The sequence below is a fragment of the Bos taurus genome, chromosome 19 (assembly GCF_002263795.3).
Source record: "Bos taurus isolate L1 Dominette 01449 registration number 42190680 breed Hereford chromosome 19, ARS-UCD2.0, whole genome shotgun sequence".
Classification (NCBI taxonomy): domain Eukaryota; kingdom Metazoa; phylum Chordata; class Mammalia; order Artiodactyla; family Bovidae; genus Bos; species Bos taurus.
Window position 1 is genome coordinate 51839761 of NC_037346.1, and position 26424 is coordinate 51866184.

At 43.2% G+C, this 26424-nt stretch overlaps 1 protein-coding gene across 1 annotated transcript in view; it reads right to left on the reverse strand.

Moving 5' to 3' along the window:
• RPTOR (regulatory associated protein of MTOR complex 1) overlaps positions 1-26424 on the reverse strand; it is a 324636-nt gene that overhangs the window by 153535 nt on the left and 144677 nt on the right. The window contains 2 exon segments of the mRNA NM_001192130.4: positions 3579-3754; positions 18308-18454. Of these exon segments, the coding sequence (NP_001179059.3) occupies positions 3579-3754; positions 18308-18454 (323 nt within the window).

Consider the following 26424-nt stretch of genomic DNA (forward strand, 5'->3'; position numbering starts at 1 on the left):
AGGATAAATAAGTTTGTTATGCTAAGATTTAAGTATATGAAATTGAAAATTCAGTCTGATTGCATCAACGAAAAACAAACACAGAAAAAAAAACTTTTTAACTAAAAAGTTAACACTAACTGTGGTAATGATGGTAAAATCTTTTTTACATTTTCCTTCTTTTTTATTTTTTAGTAAATTTTCTACAAAGAATGTATATCCCATTTTTCATTGGAAAATATTAAACTGACTTTTAAGAAATCCTTGACCCTAAAAATGTAAGTATTATCTGACAAACTATCTCCTTTCTCCATGTAAAAAAAAAAAGGCTGGCATTTTTCTTTAACTCAGCTGTTACAAAGAAGTACACCGTTTCCCTTGACAATTCTTCCAATGAATATGGTTTATTGCTATTCATAGGCTAAGAACACTCAGTGAAATGTTATGTTCAATCCAATTTCTACTCCTCAATATGCAGAAAGTGGTTAATTGTAAAAAGATCTTCCCACCTGGGACTCTGCTTAATCATTCCAGGCAGTGCTTATCTGACGACCAACACCCACAGTCGTGATGTATTGATGTCAAAGTCCATTCTGTGGTAACCATATTAGTTTCATTCGCTTTTCACTGTGCTTCCTACTGAATGCTTAGTTTAAAAATTTTAATTCTATATTAACTCCGAAAGAGGATTTCAGGTAGGTACCAAGACAATGCCTCACATCATGGTGGAGTGAAAGCCTGCTGCCTGACCCAAGGGTAGGAACCCACAGCTGCCAGTGAAGGGACGTCTGGCCCTCCTGACTGGTGGAGGACCACAGGGCTGCAGCCTGGGCGGAGGCGGTGTGGGGGAGAAACAAATCAACTCGCTGCCCTGGCAGCAAGGTGGGGAGTGGCGAGAGCGGAAGGCCTGTCTATGCTCTTCCTGCTGCTTCCCTCACCCATTCCTGCCCTTCTACTCACAGCCCGTTCTGACACAGCACCCAGCCCAGGTCCTGGAGCAGAGCTGGTGTGCGCCGTCAGCTTTGGAGCAGTAAGGACAGGAAATCCACAGGCAGGAGCAGGAAAATGAGTGGGGATGAGGCCGGTTTCACCGCAGATTTGTGGGTGCCTCTGTGGGTGTTCCGGCCATGGAGCTTATGGCCGTTTCTACCCTCCCGCTGTAGTTTGAATCCTGACCACACTGCTGTGATAAAGGTCTCATCTGACCAAGGTCTCCCCATCCTTACATAGATTATCTTAAACAGTATTCGTAAGTCATTTCCCCACATTAACGCCTCCCCCAGCCAGACCTAGAAGAGCCAAGGTCCTTAAGCCAACATCAAGGCAGTCCACCCTCTGATGTCAGCCCACCCTCTGACCTCATGTCACCCCTCTGGACGCCGTCCTCTACTGACCCACGTTTGTGTATGAGAAGTCACCTGCCTGTGTGTTCTCTGTTCCCCTTCAAGTCGCACCATCTGCCTAGACCCAGACTCAGTTTCCCTCTCTTCCAAGAAGTCCTCCCTTATCCCCTTGGCCCCTCTGTCCTCTGGAAACAGAAACAGCCCTTAGTGCCATACCCTTGCTCGTGGATGGCCTGAAATGTTCAGATTTCCTTGTCTGGCAGGAAGCACTCATTTAAATAATGAATTTTCAGGCCACATCTTGTCTCCTCAACGAGACCATAAATTTTTGAGGGCAATGGTTCTTTGCACTGCCTATAGTGCTTAACATGGGTTTTAAGTACACTGGTGGTATTTAGTAAATTATTTCTTGGACAATGAATAAAATGAACGGCTCCTGAGCTATCTGGACCATAGATCTTCCTGAGGTCATGTTAAATGGCACCATAAACCTTTTCTGACAATGATCACAGAGTACAGAGAATTAAATATAAAAATTCACAAATGAAAGAACGAAAAGACCTACAGTCAAGGGCAGGAGCGTGCCCACGGAGCAAAGGAGTGATGCTCTGAGGCAGTGTGGGTATGGCTGCCTCAGCCTCACCGGAGGGTAGGTCCCTGCTTTCCTCCTCTCCTGTCAGCCCGACCCTCTGGATGAACTGGGGAAGCCTCTGGATGAAGCCAGTGTCAGCACTGGCTTCAGGTATTTCCAGCTCTGCCTCATTCGCCTTCTCTCTCCACATGGGAGCTTCTACCTCCACGTCTCCTGCTTTTCCACCTCTCTCCCTCTGCTGCCTCCCCCAGCACCCAGCTCCTTGCTGTAATCTCCCAACATGCTAATAGGCAACAGCCACCCCCTCCTAGTAGGAATCCCATCCATTGTGTCCTCCCACCTGTGTCTCTATGGGATTCTTTTCAACATCCCTGGTTCGTAGTCTCACTGTGTTATCAGCATCTTCCTCCCTTCACCTCCCGTCACACTTGATGACTGTTCTTGATGACAATAGTCCTGCCTCACAAGAAGGCTAGCTCAGCTCTCTTTCTTCCATGGGTGAGGTCCCTCGGGGTACACTTTGGCCACATGCATTCTGCTTTTTGAGGTGCAGTGGAGGAGCGGCCGAAGTCAGGCCCTGTCTGAGTGGGCTGAGCTGTGGAGTGGGCTCGGCAGCTGGGGCCACTGCCCATCACCCCGCTCCTTCTCCTCTAGCTCTTTAGGGATCAGCTGAGCTAGAAAAGGCTTCTCCTTGGAGAGACCCACAGCTGGGACTTGAGAGGGATGGGGTGGAGTGGGAGGCAGATGCCCTCTTCCAGGCGCTGTGTGTCAACCCGATGCTGCAACAGAGGCAAAGCTGCAAGTCCAAGTTCTCATCAAACCAGCCATTGGAGGCAACTTCATGTCCCGACCCCCACCCAGGCTACAGTCACTCAAGGGGCCTCCCAAAGGGTTGAGCACCATGTTGCTGCCCCTAGAGTCCTCTCCTGTCTCAGTACTTTCTCCAGGGCTGTGGGGAAGGAAGCAGGACCCCGTGTGTCTGGTGGGGTTAGGACACCCTGGCAGGAAGTTGAGGAAGAAGCCCCCACAGAGTCCAGTGAACCCACACGGCTGCACCGTCCTGCCTGTGGCTCACCAAGGGCTACTTACCTTCATGTATATGGTTTCCAGCAAAACATAAAATGGAAAGGCAGATATTAAATGGGAGCAAGACGGTCTAAGGGACAAAGTTGGACTTGGAGGCAGGAAGCACACACATTCCACTGTGAGTCCTGCCAGGGACAGAGGGCCTTACATGCAGCTTCTACCATCCTGGAATAGCCCACGTATTTCCTCAGTCACAGTCACAAGAGCTTTGAACTTCTCAAAAGAGTGATGGTAGGGAAGTAATATGAAATATTCTACTTCAACTCGAGCAAAGAATTATATAACTAGAGAAGCTTTTTTTTTTTTAAAGAAAGTCCACTTTTCAGCATGACCCACCTTGGTACTGAGGACACCACCTCAGTTAGCCAAGATACAGACAGGGAGCTCCTAGAAATCATGCACACACCTGACCTGGGGGAAAGCGCATCCTGAGCCCTGAGAGGAAATCCCCAGCATCCACTCGGAGTCCTGAGTTCATGCCTGGAACTTGGTCCACCAGAGTCAGGTAGATTCCTTGGGTCCCCATGGCAAGCCCCAGGCAAGTGAGGTTGCTGGGATTTGAGGCAGGCGCCACTTACCAGCGCAGGGCGATTTTGATGGGGGTGGTGAGGCATGATGTGAACAGGTCAGCTGGGAGGTCGGGGATCATGGGCAGGAGCTCGTTGGCCTCACAGGCTGCCAGCTGAATGCAGTTCTTCATAGACGGGGGCAAAGGCATCTGGGCCAGTGGGTGGTTTGGGTTAATAGCAGCGACCTGCAGGGGGACAGGAAGGAGAGTGGCTTAGCCATTGTCCACAACTAGAGACTAAGCCAGAAATATGACACGAAGGAAAGGGTCTGTCGACTGAGGCTTAAGGCTGAGGGGTTCCAGGCCAAGTTCCCCAAAAAGAGGCCCAGCTGTCGGATCCTCTCCTGGAGATGATCGTTAGCTCCAGCCCCAAATCACTTGTTATGCAAGGACTCTTGGGTTATAAAGGCCGGGGGCGGGGGAGCTCCATGAAAACCAGGTGCTGGGGTTTCAGGTGATGATGGCGCCAGGTGGGCAGATGGGGCAGGAAAGTGCAATTTTTAATCGCTGATGGCTACGTGCTTGGTTCCCAACTTGAAAAGAATGTTTATGCTTCTCAGGTTTTGCTCCTTACTAAGAATCCCCTCTGCATGACTGTTTATTTCACATTTGCTATTTCATTTGCTTTTTTACAACATTCCCACGAGGTAAGTTTTCTTTCCATTTTAAAAGATCTTTTACAATGAGGAAACCGAGACCCCAAGAAATGATGGGAATTGCCAGTCACCGGCAGAGTCCTGGTCATGGGTGGGGAGGCTGGTCCTGAGCTGAAGTCTCCCCTACCTCATCCCATGGGGGCCCTCCTGCACCCACACCACACCTATGACACTAACATGCATGCTCTGCAGGAGCTGGGCCTAAGAGCATGCTCAGGTGCACTTTGTAAGGTATACACACAAAGCTGTGTTCACTCATATATCCCTACCATAGATTATGACATGTAAAGTGTTGTCATTATTAATGTGGATAAAACCTTGTTTTATTTCTCAAATGGAAGGCAGTAAAAGTTGTATTTCTATTAATAATCCCTTCTGCTATAGGAATAGCAAGTCCAGAATACACATCAAATTCTAGTATACTTAAAACAAAATAAAAAAGGCAATTTCTCGAGGAATGGTTTTTTTTTTAAATTATTGTGGCAAAATACACACAATATAAAACTTACCGTCTTATCCATTTTGTTTGTACGGTCAGTAGCATTAGGTACAACTCACATTGTACAACCATTACCAGAGTGCGTTTTTTTAAAGTACAGAGAAAAGGGAAGGCAGAATCACGTTTAATCTTCTCCTTGGCTCCGGCGCTACGATCTAAAATAGCACCAGTGAAGCAACCTGCTCCACACAGGAAATTAGTTTCCAGGTCTGCTGTGACAACCCGCTAGGAAGGATGACGGGTCTGGGTGCCGTGTGGGTCTGCGGCTCATCAGACCTGAGTCATGCGGAAAGACGTGGAGGCTGCAGATGTGTCAGAGTCAGGGGAGGCTGCCGGAAGTGCTCCACTCGCGTGCTCTGTGGAAGCATGTCCTCCCCAGTTCAGGGGGAGGATGACAGCGGCAATGGGTCGGGCTCCGGAAGGGGCATGGAGGGCACAGCTCCGAACAGTGAAAGGGGCATTGGAGAGGCGGCCTGGGACTGAAGCTGACACATATGCATCTCGTGAGCATTACCACTAACGGGCACAGATGAGAGACCACAAGCAACGACTTAGGAAGAAAGAGTTGTTTATGTAAAAGCTAGATTCAATATTCTCAAATGCTGTTGTGCTAGTTTCAACTTCTCTGTCTCTAATCTGCTTCCACAGTAAATTTACTTTCTGAGAACCGAAGAGCAGGTCCACTGGCCACAGGCCTTCCACCTTCACTGTTGCCTGTCACTGAGCTTCTGCAGACTCAGGCTCTCTAAAGTGAAGCAGTCTGTCACATCAAGGCCATCTTTCTCTCAAGACAGAGGGCCCCAAGCGGAGACAAGGGTGCTCGGTGGGCTTAAGGAGACTTGCGCAGGGGTCAGGAGGTTCGTGCCCTGTCCCCCGTGGAGGCGGTGCTCCGATGCCCCGACAGAGCCAGGCGGTGCTGTTGGGCAGCAAGTCTGCTCAGTGCCTCTGTGTTAGACCTGCCTCAGGCTGCACCTCGTGGTCCACGGGCACTTCGCCCGGAGCCTCGCAAAGTACCTGAGGCAGTGGAGCCCCAGGAGACGGGAAGACGATGCAGAAATATCTTCATCCCAAGTCCATTGGAAACTAAATTTCCCCATTCAAAATGGTCATTGATAGAAACCCTGATTTCTTAAACAAGCTCCTTGAAGTATGCTGGTGTATTATTGGCAGAAAGCACCAAGTGTGGCTGCAGATAATCTGAAGTATGGTAACACACAGTAATAGTCCCCTGAGGACTCATTTCAGACCTGTCGTCACCACTAGGCACTCAGAAGGCAGATGAGAGCTGCACTGGGGTTAATTAGAGTCAGTAACATTTTGTAAAAATGACATTCAAAACAAAGGATTCCACCAACAATTTATTTTTTTAAGCTTCTAACCCAGGAAAACAACAAACAAACAAAAACAAATTATTTTAACAGGTGAGCTATTTCCTGTATATTGTTTTGGTTTTGTATTTATCTAAGATATTGACCTTTTAACTGAAATTCGTCTTGGAATAATAAATAGCCTGCATGTAAAGCTAACTACTAGTGATTCAGAGAACTTTTCAAAGGCACCCAAGTAAAGAAGCTGGTCCAGCTGGGAGCCGCCACTCACCCTGCAAGGCACACCCCAGATGTACTTGTACCCAAAGGGGCTTCTCCTGGGGAACCCAGAGGCTCAAACACCAAAAGAACTTTCTTCGTTAAAAGCTCACTAGAGCCTTCTGGAGGATTTGGGAAGGATCCAGAAAAACCCTCAATGCGATACACAGCAACCAGATCCAAGAGAGACATCTGCTACCTCTTCTACACGTGTGGATAATGTAGTGCTCGTGCGTTCAGAGCTCATGGGAAGGCTGGCCAAGCGGCTCACACAAGGCCTGGAATCACTCGCTCCAGAAGCACGGCTGGAGGGGCTGGGGGTCGCTGGGGCAGCACCTGAATCTCTCATTTCCTAAATAAACCTCTGCCATCATGCTGCTTCTTTTCTCCATATATGTATACATGTTAAGAGACAACTCGATAAAGGCACCAATAATTTCAGAGGCGTCTTTAACAAGCAGCTTTCTGAAAATAACATCTACTTGGTAATAATTCCAGTTCTAGCTTAAAGCAACTTTTATTCTCAACTCAGTAACCCCTACTTACAGTGAACATTTTTGCAAAGTTCAGAGAGAGATTAAGATCTGTAAACAGATCAGGTATTGCTTGCCCAGCTCATTATGATATTAAGCCCATTAAGATATTAATGGAACATCTATCACGCATCAGATACTGTACTAAAAATAGCAGATAAAAAGTGGAAGTAGTAATTTTTAATATATAATTTATATAATTCTCTATGTGTGTGTGTGTGTGTGGAGTCAGTCACTTCGTCATGTCTGACTCTTTGCAGGCCCACGGACTGTAGTCCACCGGGCTCCTCTGTCCATGGAATTTTCCAGGCAAGAATCCTGCTCCAGGTTGCCATTTTCTATTCCAAAGGATCTTCCTGACCCAGGGATCGAACCCATGTCTCTTGCATCTCCTGCACTGGCAGGTGGATTCTTCACCACTAGCACCACCTGCAAAGCCTCAATTCTATATATATCAAATATTAAATAGCATTAATAATTTAAAAACAAGTTGCTGGAAACTGAAATTTAGGTCAAGAGAGCAGAGGGAGTCACTCTGTTGCAAGAAGACTTGTAACAATAATAGGGAAACCCCCAATGTTCCCCACAAAGGGCAGCTAAAGAACATGCTTCACAGCATAGTCTGTCATGATTATCCTGAGAGCTTACCTAAATGGACCATCCACTGTTTTAAAGCCATTTCATTGTTAGCAATCAGTTTCTAAAATGCTCTATAATTATTCTATAACTCAATAAAGATGCTTAGTTAGAAATTACAATGAAATTTCTCCCCAATTAACTCTTAAGAGAAGCAACTAAAAGAAGGTAACTCAAAAATTCTCCGATGCTTTACATCACAAAGAGCATTTACGTTTGGGGGTTACTGTGAACAATGCTGCTGTGCATCTGCGTACAGGTTTTTGTGTGGACACATGTTTTCAAGTCTCCAGGGTACAAACCTAGGAATGGAACTACTGGGTCATCTCCAGCTCCAGGTTTAACGTTTGAGGAACTGCCAGACTGTTTTCTAAAGTGGCTGCACCATTTTACCTTACTTAACCATCTTGATGCGGTGCTATGGTCTGAATGTACATGTTCCCCCCAAATTCATATGCTGAAATCCTAACCCCCAGAGGTGACAGTGCTAAGAAGGTGGGACCTTTGGGAGGTGATTAATTTATGAGGCTGAAGCCCTGCTGAATGAGGTTAGTGTCCTTACAAAAAAAGCAGCCTGACAGCTCCCTGACCCCTTCCACCACATGAGGACACAGCAAGAAGGCCTGGCCATGAACTAGGAAAAGGGCCCTCACCTGACCAAGCTGCACCATGATCTTGGTCTGTCCAACCTCCAGAACTTTGAGAAATCAATCTCTGTTGTTTAGAAGCTACCCAGTCTGTAGTATTTTGTTACAGTAGCCCAAATGGACTAGGACAGGTAGGAATTTAAGATTATTCATTTGATACTTTCCCTATTTTCTAACATAAAGATCTAGTGCTGTAAATTTCCCTTTCAATTGCTTTCACTGTTTCTTAACAATGCTGACAGGTTGTACATTTCTTTTCTTTTTTTCTGTTTATTTAATTGAAATATAGTTGACTTACAATGCTGTGTTACTTTCTGCTGTACAGCACAGTGATTCAGTTATACATACATACACACACACACACTCTTTTTCTCATATTCTTTTCCGCTGTGGTTTATCACAGCACACTGAGTATAGTTCCCTGTGCTACACAGCAGGATCTTGTTTACCATTCTGTATATAACAGCTTACATCTGCGAACACCAGCCTCCCACCCCTTGGGAACCACAAGTCTGTCTTCTATGTCCATGAGTCTGTTTCTGTTTCATAGATAGGTGCATTTGCGTCACTTTTTAGAATCCACATGCATACAAGTCTGATTTACTTCACTTAGTATGATAATCTCTAGTTAGAACCATGCTGCTATAAATGGTATTATTTCCATCTTTTTAGGGCTGAGTAATATTCTATTGTATATATACCACATCTTTATTCATTCATCTGTCAATAAACATTTAGGCTGCTTCCATGTCTTGGCTATTGTAAATGGTGCTGTTTTGAACATAGGGATGCATGTGTCTTTCTGAATTAGAGTTTTTCTGGATATGTGTCCAGGAGTGGGATTGCTGGATCATATAGTAAATTAATTTTATTTTTAGTTTTTTAACATATATTCATTTTCATTCAGTTAATGTACTTTCTTTTATTTCCCTTGAGATTTTTAACCCGTCAATTATAGGTTAATTTTTTTTTCTGATATTTTTCTGTTGTCTTTCTATCATTGACTTCTAGTTGATTTTACTACCGTCAAAGAGCAGGCCTGTGTGATTTCTATTATTTAAAATATGTTGAGGTTTGCTTTATGACCCAGGATCTATCTTGATGGATGTTTCATGGACACTTGTGTATTTTGCTGCTGCTGTTGGAGTGTTCAGTGTCAATTAGAGCTCTGTGACTGATATTCAACAGATAGGACTGTGCCTTCTGTTTTTTCCCCTTGCAAAAGTCTTACTGTACAATGTTGAAGAGGAATAATGAGAATTAATATCTTTTCCTTGCTTTTGACCCCAATGTTAAGAAAAATCACTTACCCTCTTGTCCCTCCCCTCAAATGGGCTGGTAACTTCCCGCCTGCCCTTCTCCCTGTGCATGGCTCTGTGACCACCCAGCTGAGTACTGCCATTTTTCCGGTTGCCACCAGAAGCACCGTGGCCTGTGCCACCACAGATCCTTTGCGTGAGAACATCAGGCCTTTATCTCCATGGCCTCCAGCTGACAGAGGGGGGCCCTCCTGTGATAGGAAGTCAGGCCATGCAGATGAGTCCTACCAGGAACCACAGCACCCTGCACCAATATCCCATGGTGCTGATCATGATCTGTGGTCCAAAATATTAAGTGATTTCTGGCATGTTTTAAAATAGACTAAATTAGGAAAAAGCATTAAACTCTTAAGACTTAACTTGTAGAAGCTCCCAATTTTATGATAGCTGCAATAATGTACTATATTCATGGATTTGGGTTAATAATTTTTCCTTTATTTCTTTTTACATTTCATACAAATCAATCAAAGATTAAACATATTCAGTGAATCATAGATATATCTAAGGAAGATAAATAAATGTAGCTTATTCAAATGTATATTTATTTATCAGACCAAATCTGTAAATGTTTCCTAAACAGCTACTTCATATGAAGCTTTCTTGATAGGTTTACATAATAGGTTTAATAAATACAGCAGACAACACCAATAGAAGAGATACTATAAGACAAGGCATAATTATTTTGTCAAATGAATTGCATAAAAATTTGCTATATGAGGTCATCTGAGAAAGATTTCAGGTGCAAGGAAGTAGAATTTTAGTTACACCCTTAAAGTTGACTGTACTAATGATACACTTTGCTTGTCTGTGGATTTCATTTAATACCACCAGTAGTGAGGGTTTCTGAATTTTTTATGCAGAGAAATCACATTTCTTTTACCCAAAGTCTTCAAATTCCAGGACTAGGAACAGTACAAGGTGCCAAGAGAAAAGAACTGCAGGTTCCCATAAAAATCATAAAAGGGAAGGTGTGCACAGGAGCTGAGTCTGGAGACAGCTTATGTATGTTCTGTTGCCCAGGCTGACTGGACTAAATGTAAAAGTGCTCTGCAAACTAGAAAAGGTTGTACAAATAAAAGAGGGTAGGTAATGTCCCTCAGCTAAGGCCTCCGGGTGCTCTGGCCTCCCCTGGTGGTGCCTTTCCACCTTGCATGGCCTCTTCTCTTCCCAGTTCTCAGTGGCAGCAAGGGTCCTGATCTTTGAGAGGCTGCTTTTCTTATCAGTGCTTTTCTGTGACCCTTTCCACTTTCTGGTTAGCAAGCCAGCTCCCAGCACCCTAGGAGGCCCACCCTTCTCCTCCACTCATCATTTCCATAATGGCTTCATCTTCTCCAGCAAGGGGCTGTGGGTGGCTGTGTGGAGCCCAGTGAAAGGAGTTTCTGCTGTATTTGCTTACAGGTTAACCCCCATTCACTATCCTATAAAAAAGTGGAAATGGCAGCATTTTTTCTAAATTTACAAATGTGGAGGGGGGAGTGTTTCAACAAGATAATAGGTTTCTTACCAATATTTGTTTTGAAAATGTTCACTACTAACAATTCTTACAGCTTACTATACATAGAATGTAAGATACAGAAGGGTGAACTTGACCAGCCTTTATTTCAAAAAGGGCCTGTTCAGCGTGTGTGTGGAGAAGCAAATGGGGGAGGCACTTCACTGCTGAAGCCTGAGGCGGTGCAGGGGTAAGACAGGGCTCACCTGAAGACCTGCCATCAGGACGGCCTTCTACTCACCCATGTCCTAAAGCCAGGCGTCCTGCAACCACTCCGCCCTAGGAAGCACCTGGAGGTGCTCTTCTCTAAAGAGAGTTACTGATGTGTCTGGGGGAAACTAGGGTGGCTAGTGTAGTCGCCGGCTCTCAGAGAAGGAATGCTCTCTGGACTGTGGGCAAGGGTGCTCCAGGATAGCCAGCTCCCACCTGCCTGGCCCTCCATGGCACATAGCGACAGTGGGTAGCCTCCCTTCATTCTTAAATATGAGAATCAACAGGGAGTCATCATAAGCCTTCTGGAGAAAGGAGAACAACCCAAATAACTCATTTATACAACCCAAATAACCCACAAATTTATACCGGAGGTAACTTAAAAAAAGGACATCTTTTTAAAGTCCATATATTAAAAAATAAATAAGGTTATCAACATCACAGACCTCTTGTTTCCCTGCTACCTACAAATGGTAATTATGAAGCTACAGAAGAGAAAGAATGGGAGACTTGAAAACACTTGTAATGTGAAAGCTAGAGATGGACAAGCCTGAGCTCCCTGTAGAGTTAGCATGGTGGACCCTGCTCTGTAGCGTGAACATGCCGACAGCAAGTCCATGGAGAATGCTCACAAATTCACAGACACGAGCTCCATTTAGTAAGCAGTCATCAAGACATATTCCTTATCTACAGATAACCTTAGAATTAACTTGTGACACTCAAAAACCACAGACAGACATTGTCACTATAAATATTAACCTTAACACAGAGTTAGCTTCGATTTCAAGTCCCGCAGACACCCACACAATGTGCCGCCTACAATAGTAGCAAGGGAACCACAAGGCTGCAAAATACGGGCTCTCTAGTTCTGTGGGATACACATTGAACATGTTTGAAGAAACCTGAAGTGTGATGTTAGACGTTTGTTTCACCACTAATTTACATATGTGACATAAAATTCAGTCACAGTGATGACTACATGAAGATAATGTCATATATCAGTATGAACAGAGGATTTCAAATGGGTATTTAAGTCACTGTGAATTCAGTGATGCTGCAGGATCACACCTGTTTCTATGAAAATGAGTGTCCGCTGGACAAGGTACTGAGCTGCTGGATGCTACTGCTGGAGCCAGCAGAAGCGGGTCATACAAAGAAGTTAACCAAATATTGGATCAAAACATGATTCTTGGTACTTCCCTGGTGGCCCTGTGGTTAAGATTCCACGCTTCCACTGCAGGGCGCAAGGGTTCGACCCCTGTTTAGGAAACTAAGATTCCGCATGTCATGAGACATGGCCAAAAACAAAACATGATTCGCTTGGAGGTATTGTGAGAAAAGCCCTGTCAAGTGTGAACAGACAGTAAGAGGAGAGAATGAAGCCACCACAGTAATGGCCTGAGCCTCGAGAGCAGACCCCCCACCCAAAGTGTGTCAACTGTCCTTGGGGGAAGACATCGTCCCACCACTGCTATGGCTGCCACCAAGAAACTGTCTGGGCTCCCGTCCCACACCAGTGAGGACAGTCATGCTCAGGATCAAGTCTTACAGGGACACAGCGCAACCCCATCAATCTCTGTAAAAGAAGGGCACACCTTTTCCCATCACTGGACATCAACTCACCTCTCTGCCTCCACAGAGAGAGAGAGAAAGGCCAAGACTTGACCCCTGCTTCACTGTGGTCTTCAGTGAAGAGAAGGATCGTAACTGCTCATGGCAAGTATCTACTGGGAGCAGAACTAATGGATGAAAAAACTTGATAAAGACCATTTCAAAGAGAATCCATTTTAAGATTTGGTCTCCTCTTAGAGCTACAAAGATTCTATATTCAAGATAAAAGTTGTTGCCAAAAAAAAAAAAACAACAAACAAACCCTGGATTCTCTTTCTCTGTCAACGTACATACTGTGTATATATGGTGGATATAAATACTCCTCTGGCTTTTATCATGAATGGAGGTAGCTGGACGTCTGGACTCTTGTGATGGCTACAACAAGGCCACTGGGCAGACTTCTCAAGTCCACCTTCTCACCTACCATAAGAAGTAAAGGTGAGATTGTTCCGTGAAAAGAGTCTAAAACTCCACACTCAAACTGTCCATGATGAGTGTGGACAGAATGAAGACAATAAATAGCATATGCCATATGGTGGGTGGAGTGGGGGGACTGTATATGACCTAGCTTTAGCCAATGAGATTCTCACGAAAATGACCTAGCTTTAGCCAATGAGATTGACCTCATCGTATATGACCTAGCTTTAGCCAATGAGATTCTCACGAAAGCAAGTGAGCAGAGGTCTCATTTGCTTTAGTAACAAAGAGACAGATGTGAGGGTTCTGCCCTTTCCCCTCCTCATCTAGCCTCAAAATGGAAGAATGTGCTGTAAGCATCAGGATAAAACATCAGAGTGGAAAGACTAAAAACAGCCTGGTTCCCTGATGGTACAGCTGAATAATTAAATCATTTGCCTCAGAGTTCCTAGCAAAAATGACAAACTGTGACTTGTTTAGAAAGCAGAAGTGAGATTCTTCATTACTTACAGCAGTCTAAATACAAGTGCTTCAAGTCTGAGAAAGATTACATCCTTTCTTAGGTTGCTACTTGAGGATTTGCCCTAGCAGAACAAAGGAGAAAATTGAGGAGAAAAGAGACAAAGGTAGAATCTAGGAAACAGTGGATGCATCCAGAAGAACAATAAGGAGAACTCCCGGGAAGACAGTTTTGGAGCAGGCCTGTCTTAAACAGCTGATGAAGCAGGTGGTGGAGGGCTGGAGAAGAAGAAACTTTGGGAAGGGGCATATTTTGAGATTCAATGCTACCCATGCAAATTTGGGAACTGTGGAAATGCTAAAGATCTAATCAAGAAGAAAGACAATCTCCAGGAAAATCAAAGCAACAAACGATTGTAAAAATGGAAAGCACAGCACCCTAGTTAGCCATTCAATGAACAGTATTTACGTGGTCATAATCAGGGAGCTGAAGTTTAATATTTGTCATTTTTTAGGCATACCTTCTTAGTGTATGTATTCATGGGGAGTTAATTATGCTCAGAGACTAGAGAATAATCATAAAAGTACAGATAACAGAGGTTGGGAAGGTCCAGAGGTAAAAGAAAGTCCAAAGAAGCTAAGAACCTATTAATAAAACCAGAAGATAGGACTGATTATTGACAAAACTATTATAGAAATAAAAACATAAGCATATGATTTCAAAAGGCAAAGGTTAGAAAGTATAGGGAATCCAAATACAGGGACACAACTAAATGACAGCGAGGAAATAGGAAAGGGTAGTCAGCGACCCTCTCTCTTCAACTTCTCTTTAGAATTCACAATTTACAATGTACTAATGTGACTTAAAACTATGGGGTACCATGTCTCTTTACTATCTAAGTTCTATATAATTTCTCCAATTGTTTAAATAGAATTTACTCATGGCAGTTCTGTTTTTGGTTTATATGGTAGCAGAAAGCCCAGAGATAACCTAAACATTATGAATCAAGAAGTAGTAGTATAAGCATACTGTGGAAAATTCTGAAAGAGATGGGAATACCAGACCACCTGATCTGCCTCTTAAGAAATTTCTACGCAGGTCAGGAAGCAACAGTTAGAACTGGACATGGAACAACAGACTGGTTCCAAATAGGAAAAGGAGTTCATCAAGGCTGTATATTGTCACCCTGCTTATTTAACTTCTATACAGAGTACATCATGAGAAATGCTGGACTGGAAGAAACACAAGCTGGAATTAAGATTGCCGGGAGAAATATCAATAACCTCAGATATGCACATGACACCACCCTTATGGCAGAAAGTGAAGAGGAACTGAAAAGCCTCTTGATGAAAGTGAAAGTGGAGAGTGAAAAAGTTGGCTTAAAGCTCAACATTCAGAATATGAAGATCATGGCATCCGGTCCCATCACTTCATGGGAAAGAGACGGGGAAACAGTGGAAGCAGTGTCAGACTTTATTTTTCTGGGCTCCAAAATCACTACAGATGGTGACTGCAGCCATGGAATTAAAAGACACTTACTCCTTGGAAGGAAAGTTATGACCAACCTAGATAGCATATTCAAAAGCAGAGACATTACTTTGCCAAAAAAGGTTAGTCTAGTCAAGGCTATGGTTTTTCCTGTGGTCATGTATGGATGTGAGAGTTGGACTGTGAAGAAGGCTAAGCGCTGAAGAATTGATGCTTTTGAAGTGTGGTGTTGGAGAAGACTCTTGAGAGTCCCCTGGACTGCAAGGAGATCCAACCAGTCCATTCTGAAGGAGATCAGCCCTGGGATTTCTTTGGAAGGAATGATGATAAAGCTGAAACTCCAGTACTTTGGCCACCTCATGTGAAGAGTTGACTCATTGGAAAAGACTCTGATGCTGGGAGGGATTGGGGGCAAGAGGAGAAGGGGACGACAGAGGATGAGATGGCTAGATGGCGTCACTGACTCGATGGACGTTGAGTCTCAGTGAACTCCGGGAGTTGGTGATGGACAGGGAGGCCTGGCGTGCTGCGATTCATGGGGTCACAAAGAGTTGGACACGACTGAGTGACTGATCTGATCTGATCTGCTCTGAGTATAAGCATATTATTTTCATTTATAGAGATACTCATAGAGGAACTAGAAATGTAAACAGTTCAAATAGGTTCCCTATAATAGCAGAGTCTTGGCCAAGGAGGGGTGAGGCCAGGGACTACTTCATTCACCATAAACCCTCAGTATTATTTAATTTTTAATATCATGGCATATACTAATTTAGTAAAAATAAAAACATGTATCTTAAAAAAAGAAACACTGAAAGCAAAGAAAACTGAAGCAATATGCAAAGCAATATGACACAATGAAAAATGCAGAGAACGTGACTGAGTGACAGGCACTTTCCTGGCTCTGAGGAAGTCTCTACTGTGCGCAGTAATTTATTCTGTGCTTTCACAGAGGCGTCTGCTGCTTCACCCGCAGTTTTCCTTTGAGATGGAAATCCACAATAAGTAAACCTCCTGCTCCCAGCACAAGCACTGTGCTCTGGAACGTGAAAGCTGATAATCATCTCTTAAAATTTATGTCACTCATATTTGTTGTTAATGTTTACTACTTGGAGGCTTTCTGGTCCAGGTAACTATTTTCTTTCATTATATTTAATCATTTTTACCCTCTTTATTTTTAAAACTCTGGCACAAACCATTTTACCCACCAACTTCTTTCAGTTTCATGTCATCAGCTACCCAATAAAAGTGTTCAAATGTATCATAAATTTACAAGGAATCTGGCCAACTGGAGACAGGCAAAGAATTTTTTAAAAGAATAAACCTAAGAGGCCACACAGGATTGTGGTTTCTACAGCAGATTAAAAAAAAAAAAAAATGACTAACATGAACATTAAGATATTAGCCGGGAGCCAATTTTATCATTTTAATTTCCGCTCTTTATGCAAGAGACCGGCTGAACAATAGCCAATAATAGTAAGTGTAATGGAAAACCGAAAGACTTATCTACACTGTAATTAAGAAAAGAATGAAGATTAAAGTTGGAGCTAATTATAAAACATATGGTATAACTTTGCATTGCCGCCTATTTGCCACTTCAGATAACGTATTTTTCATTTACTCTCCTCCATGAGGGATTAGTCAATTAAACATTTCACTCCCTCCCCCTAAAAAGAAAAAGATGGATGGAAAACTTTTTTTGTCACACTCAATGAAATGAACAGTTTCTCGGGCTGATTAATCCTTGGCAACATACAGAGAACACATACAGAACCAAGAGAGCAGATACACCAAGTGCTAGAGCATAAACATTTAGTTTCATGCCTGAGAGGGAAATGCTTGCCTTCTGCTGAGAGGGTGGGAGAGGGGCTGTATTTAGCATGTTTTAATTATCAAAGGATGATGTACTGGTCTTTCCTTAACCACCCTGAAGCTCAAAAATTGGGAATAAATATCCGGCCAGATTCTTTGGCATTTTTATTTACATATTTTAAATTAAAAAAAATTTTTTTTGCAATATTTATTACTTGATGTGAGGAAAAGCAATTACCTCTTGGTGTTTTTGAGTTTTTAGCACTTGTAACATAACCTATCCCTTGGGTAAACAGAGATGGCATGCCTAAATGCAAGGTAAAAATTTAATGCTATAAAACTTGATCTTTCCCTTCCCTTATTCTAGAATGCAAATGATAATATTACTAAAGACAACAACAATAATAACAACTGGTGGCGCTGGGTTCCATTTTCAAGAATAAAGGGCAATTTAACAGTCACTCTGACGCAAAGTTCTGCATAAGGTAATTTATAAAATATTTATAAATTAACTGTATGACATGTTAAATTCTACCAAGTAGAACTTCAAATTTTATTCCTGATACTTTCAGCAATATCCTCAGATGAAATGCAAAAAACATAACAATACATTAAAATTGGATAGGCCCAAAAGGGCTTGAGGAAACATGTTCTCGGGACCATTTCTGTTCTGAATTGAGAATTTCCTGCACAGCAACCAGTTGGAATTCATGACCCCCTGGAGGCTGCAGGATACTTTATTCTCACTCTTGTGCAGGCCACAGGATGGAGGCCTCTTAATTGAAACTGCCTCTTCAATTTCTCTTTAGAACTCACTGTTTAATTCAAACATCAAATATTAATTAAAACAACCAAGTAAAACAGCTCTTCACAATCAGAGCACTACACTGGCTCTCCAGTTCTTTAAACAGAAGCCACCAATGGCAGCTATTTTGGTTTGTTTTCTGTATTTAGCCTAGTAGGGTTTTTTTCTCCCCCCAGCACCAAAGACGAAAAAAAAAAAAAAGAGCAATAACAAAGACGAGAGTGGAGCTGAAGACCGTGCCCAGACACAGGCCCATTTCTCTGAAAATAAATGTGTCTGCTTTATTTTCACATTTATCTCGGAGGCAGAGCCCACTGGAGCACAAATCAACTCTATTAATGTTATCACTTAATTAAAATTTGTATTAAAAATGATGCTGGGTAAAGCAAAACGCAAAATAAGACCAAGAGCTTGTCTGGAGTCCCTCCCAAGTTCTTTGTCATGGACCCCACCACCTTACTCTGAGCACTCTGAGCACCACACACAGCTCACAGCACCTGAGAAAATAAAACCACTGAGGGGCTGACCTTCACCCCCAACTCCCACCCCAGGGTGCCCGGGGCCTCACCTCCAGCTCCTGCTCCCTCTGCAGGGCGAACTGCTTGAAGGACTTGACAATGAGGCCAGCATTGGAGCAGTCATAGACGAATATGGAGGGGCTACCCATCCACGTCTGCAGGTCGTATATAGACAGAGGGATGTACTGAGTGTAGTTCTGGAAGAGAAAACAGTGCATGTTTGTGACTCACACCTGGAGAACTCTGCCTGCCCACCAGGACCTGCACCTCCACGAGGGTCCCCAGCATGGGACCTGCTGCATATAATGTTCTGCACACTGTAGTAAAACAGCAGTAGTCTAAGCTCCCCACCATTTGCCCGTTTCAATCATAAAGAGGCGGGCAGTGGTCACAGTTCAACCCTGGCTGGAGCTCCTCTCGTCCTCTGTTCGGCTCTCTCCTCTCCTCCCCTTGGGAGCACGCTCACTGCACTGAGGGATCTCCTTCCACGTGTCCCATCACGGCGCCTTCATACCCACCCTTCCTCTGCCACCCATCTGCAGTCAAACCACAGCCTTCTCTATAAAGCCCAAGGCTCTGTATGCTACTCTGTTCCTGTTCACCATCTACTCCAAAGCTTCTCCAGGCTTATATAACAGAACCCACTCCTCACTTACAAAGTCAGCTCGGAAGAATTGACTAGGTCCTCAAATGTGCAGGGTTTCCCTGCAGTCCCTTCATTTCAGTCCTACCCGTAAGCGCTTTATCCTCTAGATGATTTAAATCACACTGAAGGTGTACAAGTGGATTTGGCCCCATAAACTTTTTTCAAATCACAGAACAGTAACATAATAACATGAAATCTGCTAAGTGAAATATTTTTCTGGACATGCTGTACTCTTCAGTACTTGAAACCACTCCAGCAATTACTGGTAAACATAGAAAGGAATGGCCCTCATCTCAGCAGAGAAATTATTAAAAATCCACACTCAAAAGTAACATTTTTAAGCAATTCTTCTGCATAGAACACCCCACTTATTTACCGTTCCTCGGGCACTAATGGTTTAAGTGGTGAAACTCCGGCAGAAATCAATTCTGTGCACTTACAGGAAAGGTGACGGTGTTCCCTCAAGGCTGAGCCACAAACACTGCCTCTGGTATTGCCAAGAGGATCATTTCTAATGCAATAGAGAAAACAGGCAGAAGACCGGAAGACCAAACCAGGCCTGGAGAAGACTGCCATCAAGGTGATGGCAAAAGCCTTCTTGTTAAGCACACTCGTCACCAGCTGCAAGTCCCATCCCAGACAGGAGAGGACGTGCCGGCAGCACAGGGGTGGTGGGGGTGCAGGCATCTTCAGCACAAAGGGACCACCCTCTGCTCATGCCATGCCACTTCACCCTGCAAAATGCAGTCACCTGGTGTCTTGCTCACTGTCACTGCAGAAGGTTAAAGAACACTTGGATATGCTCTCTCTAAATAAACTCTCACGGAAGAGTTCTAAAGAAAGCAGTTCTTCCTAACGAACCTATAAATGCGGCACCCTATCAAAATACCAGCAGGGGTTTCCCGTAACGGAATTTGACAAGAGATTCTAAAGTTAGTGCTGAAGAGACATTTATAAGAATACCCCCTCAAAAACTGTGAAGAAAGAATAACCAGTGGGGACTCATGCTGGCAGATATTAAATACATTATAAATCTCTATTGTAATTACAGGATGCTATCAGGAAAGGAGAGACAAACAAATAAAACAGGAGGGAAAGCCCAGAAATAGACCCACAAATATAACTGTAACGGCGGTGGCATATCACCCCAGTGAAGAAAGAATGAACAATTCAACAAGTGATTCTGTAAAATCTAACTGAGCATTCAATACTGCCATCTGAGATTTCACACACAAAATAATCAGGACAGATTTTAAAAATAAATAAAAAGCAGAATAACAGATTTAAAAATTTGTTTTGGTGTAAGAAAGACCCTCTTAAACATACGAAAGAAAAAAAAATGTAACAGCATAAAAATTAAATAATTCTGGTAAAAGTGCATATCAATGACAAGCAATTGAAGAGGGAAATAGGTACAACGTATGTGACATAGGGTCTGTATTGAGGATATGTGTATATACAAGCTTGTGCTGCAAATCAACAAAGGCTAAACAACATACAACAGGCAAAAGCTGCACATAGGCAATTCACAGAAGAAACATGATGATCAACAACTATGAATGTTTCACTCTCTCGATTAATCACGGAAATGTGAATTACAATGAGAATCATCCATCTATCTACCTTTCTTCATCCAGCAAACTGGAAAAAAATATAAAAGATGAATAAAGCCCTATGTTGACAAGGATGTTCAACAGGGCGCCAGCTCATCATTGCTGTGAGTATAAATTTAGGAAGATTTTTTGGGAAGGCAATTTGGGTGGTTCTTAAAATTTTTTAATGTACATGCCTTTGACTTCTAGGTGTCCATCTTATAGAAATACTTGCATTTGTATGTACAGGGATCTCTGGTACTTTCACTGGTAAAATCCTGTAAGCTGTCTACATGCTACTGTGGAAAAGACTGCCAGTCTACAACCTATTTTTTACCCTCTTAATCATCAATGCAAGTTTAGCTGAGCACTGTTCCCAGTTTCCTTTGCAGCTAAGTCTGATCTTGCAGCCCAAATCTGACCTATGGGACATGATCAGAAATGTGTCCAAATTATAAGTGCTGCCCTAATGCTCACCCCTTCCTCTTTCCCTTCCCGGGAAAAAAATGCAAACATGGCAGGCCATCCACCTTTGACTGTACAGGAGGACTGGAGAGTTGTGTGATGGAAGGACTTGGGCTCGGTGTCATGAGACAATACCGCAGCAGGCCCAGATGGCCCAGAGGGACTGTCACAGACAACCCTGGATCCTAATATATCCAATATGAAGGATCATTAAGCAAAAGGGGCCCATACTATGGAACACCATGCAAGGTTATTTATAGGCACTGACATGGAGAGATGTCAGAGGCTTGTAATGATTTTTAAAATGCAAGTATTAGAACCTCATATATAATATGATCCCATTTTGTGTGTAAAGCACCACATCCCCAGCACGTAACTTGAATGAAATAAGAACTCAGCAGGCATGTGCTAAGGGGAAGGTCCTATAAATGGTGCTGAAAGAACATGGAACGGCTAAGGGCTGTTTTCTCTGACCTGGGAGATGACAGGGGAGTGGGGGCTGGTAAGAAAGTGTCACATCTATTTCTTTTAAGACCTCTTTTCTCTTGGAACATTTTAGAATAGAAATTACTTGTATTTTTTAAAAGACAAAATGTACATAACTACTAAAAGGGAGGAAAAGGGTAAGCTCTGGGGTTCACTATAATGTACGTTCATTGTGTTTCATAACCAGCAGGTATCACATGTTATCTGTACAAGTAAAAAGGCTTCAGCTAAGCCACACTGGACAGAGCAGACATGAGTCAGTGCCTCCCTGGACAAAGCAGGAAGAGCAATCCTCTCCAGCCCTCTCCTCAGCAGCCTCCCTCCCTTGCTGACATGCAGGTCCCACTGCTATGGGGGGGTGGGGGGCGTGGGTTGGTGGGGTGTTGAAAATGAACCTGTTAAGTGTGCAGGAACACCCCTACACTGATAGGAGAAAGGATTTTAGCACCAGCCTAGGAAACTATCACATTTTTATATACCAGCCACACTCTGCTGTTTATCTGCTTCCCACAAGGTTCTAGCTCAGCGACAAGTGGCCACAAACGGCTGGGGCAGTTCTGACCCCCTTCCTGCCACCCCTTCATCCCCATGACTGTCGGGAAAGGGTGATGCTGTCATCTTTGCTGCCTTCTAGGTACAGCCCCACAAGACCCAAAGACAGGGAAGAAGCACTAAATAAAATATATTTTAACACATTAAGTTCTGAAGTCTGGCCTTTGTAACTGAAATATAATTTTTATATTTCCCCAAAATCAAAAGTTACTTTTTAAATTTCTGAGATACAAATGTAATTAATGGTGATTCATTAAAATAATGAAGCACTAATCCATCAGGAAACGTGTTAAGCATTTTCCCTTCCATTCCCTGTGCCTCTGGCTGCCCCTGAAATGGTTCAAGCGGAGTTGTCAGCCACTGAGCCCCACTGGAGGGCAGAACTGCCTCCATTCTCTAATGCTTGTCCAAGGGACAGCATGCAAGGAGATTTCAGAATTGGTTTTCAGCCTCACGATTTTTAGTTGTGAGAGGGGCTGGCATCCTAGGCTGTCCACAGGGATGCTTAGCCACAGAGAATGGCTTGGACCCATTCCTCCACACAGATGGGCTGTGTGGTGGGTGCAGCCTCTGGAATGCCAGTTGAGGATAAAGGGCCTTTGTAGCCGAGGTGGAGGCACCCCAGCCCTGTGGGCGTTTGGGGCTGGTCACTCGGTGTGGGGACCAAACCACACCCATACCCAAGCAGGCACTGCCACGCTTGGCAGCATCCCTGGCCTCAACACACTACCTTCTAACAACACTTACCCCTCTCTGCCAGTCGTGACAACCAAAAGGTTTCTGGCGGCGGTGGTGATGGTTTAGTTGCTAAGTTGTGTCCAACTTCTGTGACCCATGGACTGTAGCCCATCAGGCTCTTCCATCCATGGGATTTCCCAGGCAAGAATACTGCAGTGAGTTGTCATTTCCTTCTCCAGGGAATCTTTCCAACCCAGGGATCAAACCCACTTCTCCTGAATTGCAGGGGGGTTCTTTACCGCTGAGCCACCAAGGAAGCCACCAAAAGATCTCTGGACATTTAAATGTGCTCCTGAGAGGGAGGAAAGCCTCCTTGATGAGAACCTCTGCCTTTGAGGAGAGAGAATTTCATTTAAAGCAGGAGCTGTATTCTGCAGTTTAGTAAGCCTGTAAAACTTGGAAGTCTGTGTCCCTGGAGGGATACAAAATCAACTCTATTAAACTGCATGGAGGAAAGTGGCCTTTGAGAACTAATCCTTATTAGAACTTGAGCAGGTGGATCTCATTTCCCATCTCGGAAGGATCCTGGGGAGTCTGTCAAGCTTCAGCCAGAATCATGGTTTTACAAACCTGCAAAGGGCAGCCAGCACGATGCTGGCTGCAGCGAGTGAGCGGAGGACAGAAGCAACATTCAAAGTGCAACTATTTCTATCCCGTGCAATATCCCCATGTCTTTTAGGCTGAACCAACCTACACAAGCTGGAGAAGTCAAAGTTCCCCGCACCGAAGGCCACCTGGAACACTCCAGGGCCTTTCAGGCATTGGTTTGGTTTCTCCCCCACCAAAAACTACAAGTACAGAGAATTCCTAATCAAAGCATCTCTCCTTTTTCTTGAAAAAAAATATCCAAGGCCATGTTTTCATTGCAAACAAAGAAAAAGAAATAGGTTTTAGATAATTTATTCATTACACTCCACTTTAGCTGTCAGGTTATATTAAACATAAAAAAAAAAAAAAAAAAAAAAGCCACATGCTTCATCGGACTGTCATCACAGCTGAGTCAACCACAGAGGCGGCGAGCACCGAGCCCCCGGACAGGAGCTGCGAGGAGGTGCACTTTGTTCTCCAGGTAAAGCCAGTGGCTCTCTATCTCTGAGCAGATTCTAAGTTCAGACAGCCCCTAACTCCCAATGGTTCAACTCATGAGTTTTTGACTTCACATTGGGGCAAAGTGACATCCAGGCAGTAGAAACTATACTTTGAATGTCGATTTTTTTCTGGGCTAGCGACATGCAGTCCTTGATGCTGGGCAGCAGCAGTGAGCACACCTCCCAATTAGCCCACAATCAGGAGGGTGAACAACCTATACACTTACAATTATCCAGGACACAAACAACCCTTCTGTTGGCTGATGGACTCTTTATCACTGAGTCACCTGGGAAGCCCTAGGTTAGGTGCAGCAAATGCGTTTTCAGCTTTTGGTATTTCCAAGTATAGTGGGCTTATGGGACATAACCCCACTCTAATGCTCAGGAAGGTCTGTACATCTGTTAAAGAACTCAAAATATGAGTCAGAAGTCTCAGCCAGAGTAAAATGGCATCCTCCTAAGGGTTTTCTGGTGAAGTCCCCAAGGGTGCATGTTTCCTCTGACCTCACAGACAGGAAGCACAGGCGCATCCAGATGTGTCAACCTGGCTTTCTCTGGATGGTAAAGGCATCTGCATGTGGCTATTCTCCAAGGAGAGCAGGGGAGCATGGGTTAGCAGAAGATTCATCTGCCTTCTGAAGGAACCAGCAACGGAGGTGATGGCCCAGAGATGTTAGGTATGGGGTAGTGTTACTTGTGAATCAAACACTCCAGGGTTTAAGTCACAAGCAAACTCCTTAAAACCCGTAAGGCTGAAGTTTATTGGTTTTGTTGATACTTTCTCTGCCTTTCCTTTATTGCTGTTTAGTCACCAAGTTATGTCCGACTCTTTTCAACCCCATGGACTAAAGCCTACCAGGCTAGTCTGTCCGTGGGATTTCCCAGGCAAAAATATTGGAGTGGGTTGCCATTTCCTTCTCCAGGGGATCTTCCTGACCCAGGGATTGAACCTGCATCTCCTGCATTGGCAGGTGGAATCTTAACCACTAAGCCACCAGGAAAGCCCTCTTTCCTTTATTACAGCTCAATAATTGTTTACCCTACGAGTAATTTTAAATAAATGTTATTTAAATAATAGAATGTATTGGTTTGGAAAAACTGCACACCACTATCAAATAGATATCTCTTATTCTGGTTTAGTATATAGTTCATTACTGAGTCTGTTGAAAGATGAATCATAAAGGTTTTTAAATGTGTTATTATCAAAAGGATGTATTTGTGATTTTTTAGAATCAATATTTGTGCCAGACCACATTTAACATTTTTTACAATTGTTACTTTATCAAAACTGAGAGTATAGCAGTCCCCCTCCTTGAAAAAAGTGGGTAATTTTACTGTAAACTTGGTCTTTCTAGCATCTTTGTTTATGCTTGCAATGGCTGAAGACCATCAGAAAAAATTCTATTTCTTCAGGAGAAGAGTTAGCAAACTTTGGACGATCTCTTTATAAGAACTTTAAAGTTTTTTTTTTTAAATACTATTTTCTTGATGCTGAGATGTAAAACTTTAGACCATATCTTAACTGATTTCCCAGATATTCTATGTTTGAAAACCAGATTTATGGAGGAAGAGTTCTCAAGTGAGTGTGCATCAGAATGGCCTAGAGGGCTCGTTAAAATACAGATCTCTGGGTCCCTCCCTGGAATAGGCTTCTCTAAGTCTTCAGTAGGTTGTGATAATTTGCATGTATCATAAATTCCAAGAATATCACTGCTACCATATTTTAAGAACCCCTGGTGAAGACAGTGCAAATGCTGGGGCAAAGGACATTCACTTTCCAGTTTGAGTGTCACCTGTTCTTCCTATGGATCATGGAGAACACTTGCTTTTTTCCATCCATGATTTAACATTTTACATGTAATGATCAGGATACACTTTGCTGATGATACTTATATAAAAATATCCATTCATCCATGAGTTGACATGTAAGAAGTGTTTTTTTTTTAATATAAATTTATTTAATTGGAGGTTAATTACTTTACAATATTGTAACTACGAATTCAATTTCGTTGATTGATCTAGGGCTATTCAGATTTTCGACCTCATTTTGGGTCACTTTTGGAAAGCTGTATTTTAAAAGGCATTTTCCATCTAAGTTGTTAAATGTACTGGTATAAAATTATTAACATTCTCTTATCTTTTCAATGTCTATAGAATATGTGGTGACATCTTTCATTCCTAAATGTTGTCTTTTCTCTTTTTTTTCTTGCTACCTAGACTTGTTAATTTACAGACGTTTTCCAAAAACCAAACCTTAGCTCTTTTAACCTTCTGTACAACCTGGTCTCTGTTTTACTGATTTGTGCCCTTGATTATTTGTGCCCTTCTACTTCCTTTGAGTTTAGATTGCTCAACATTTTCCAGTTTCTTAAGGTAGACATTTATATTTTTAAGTCTTTCTTTTTTTCTGTATAAGAATTTAATAAGGCTATACATTTTTATATAAGCACTGCTATAGCTGTATCCCACAAGTTTTGACAAGTCATCTTTTCATTACTGTTTAGTCTGAAGTATTTTCATTGTCCCCTGTCATACGTTTTTTGATACATATATTATTTAATTTCAAAATACTGGAGGATTTTCCAGGTAGCATACAATTT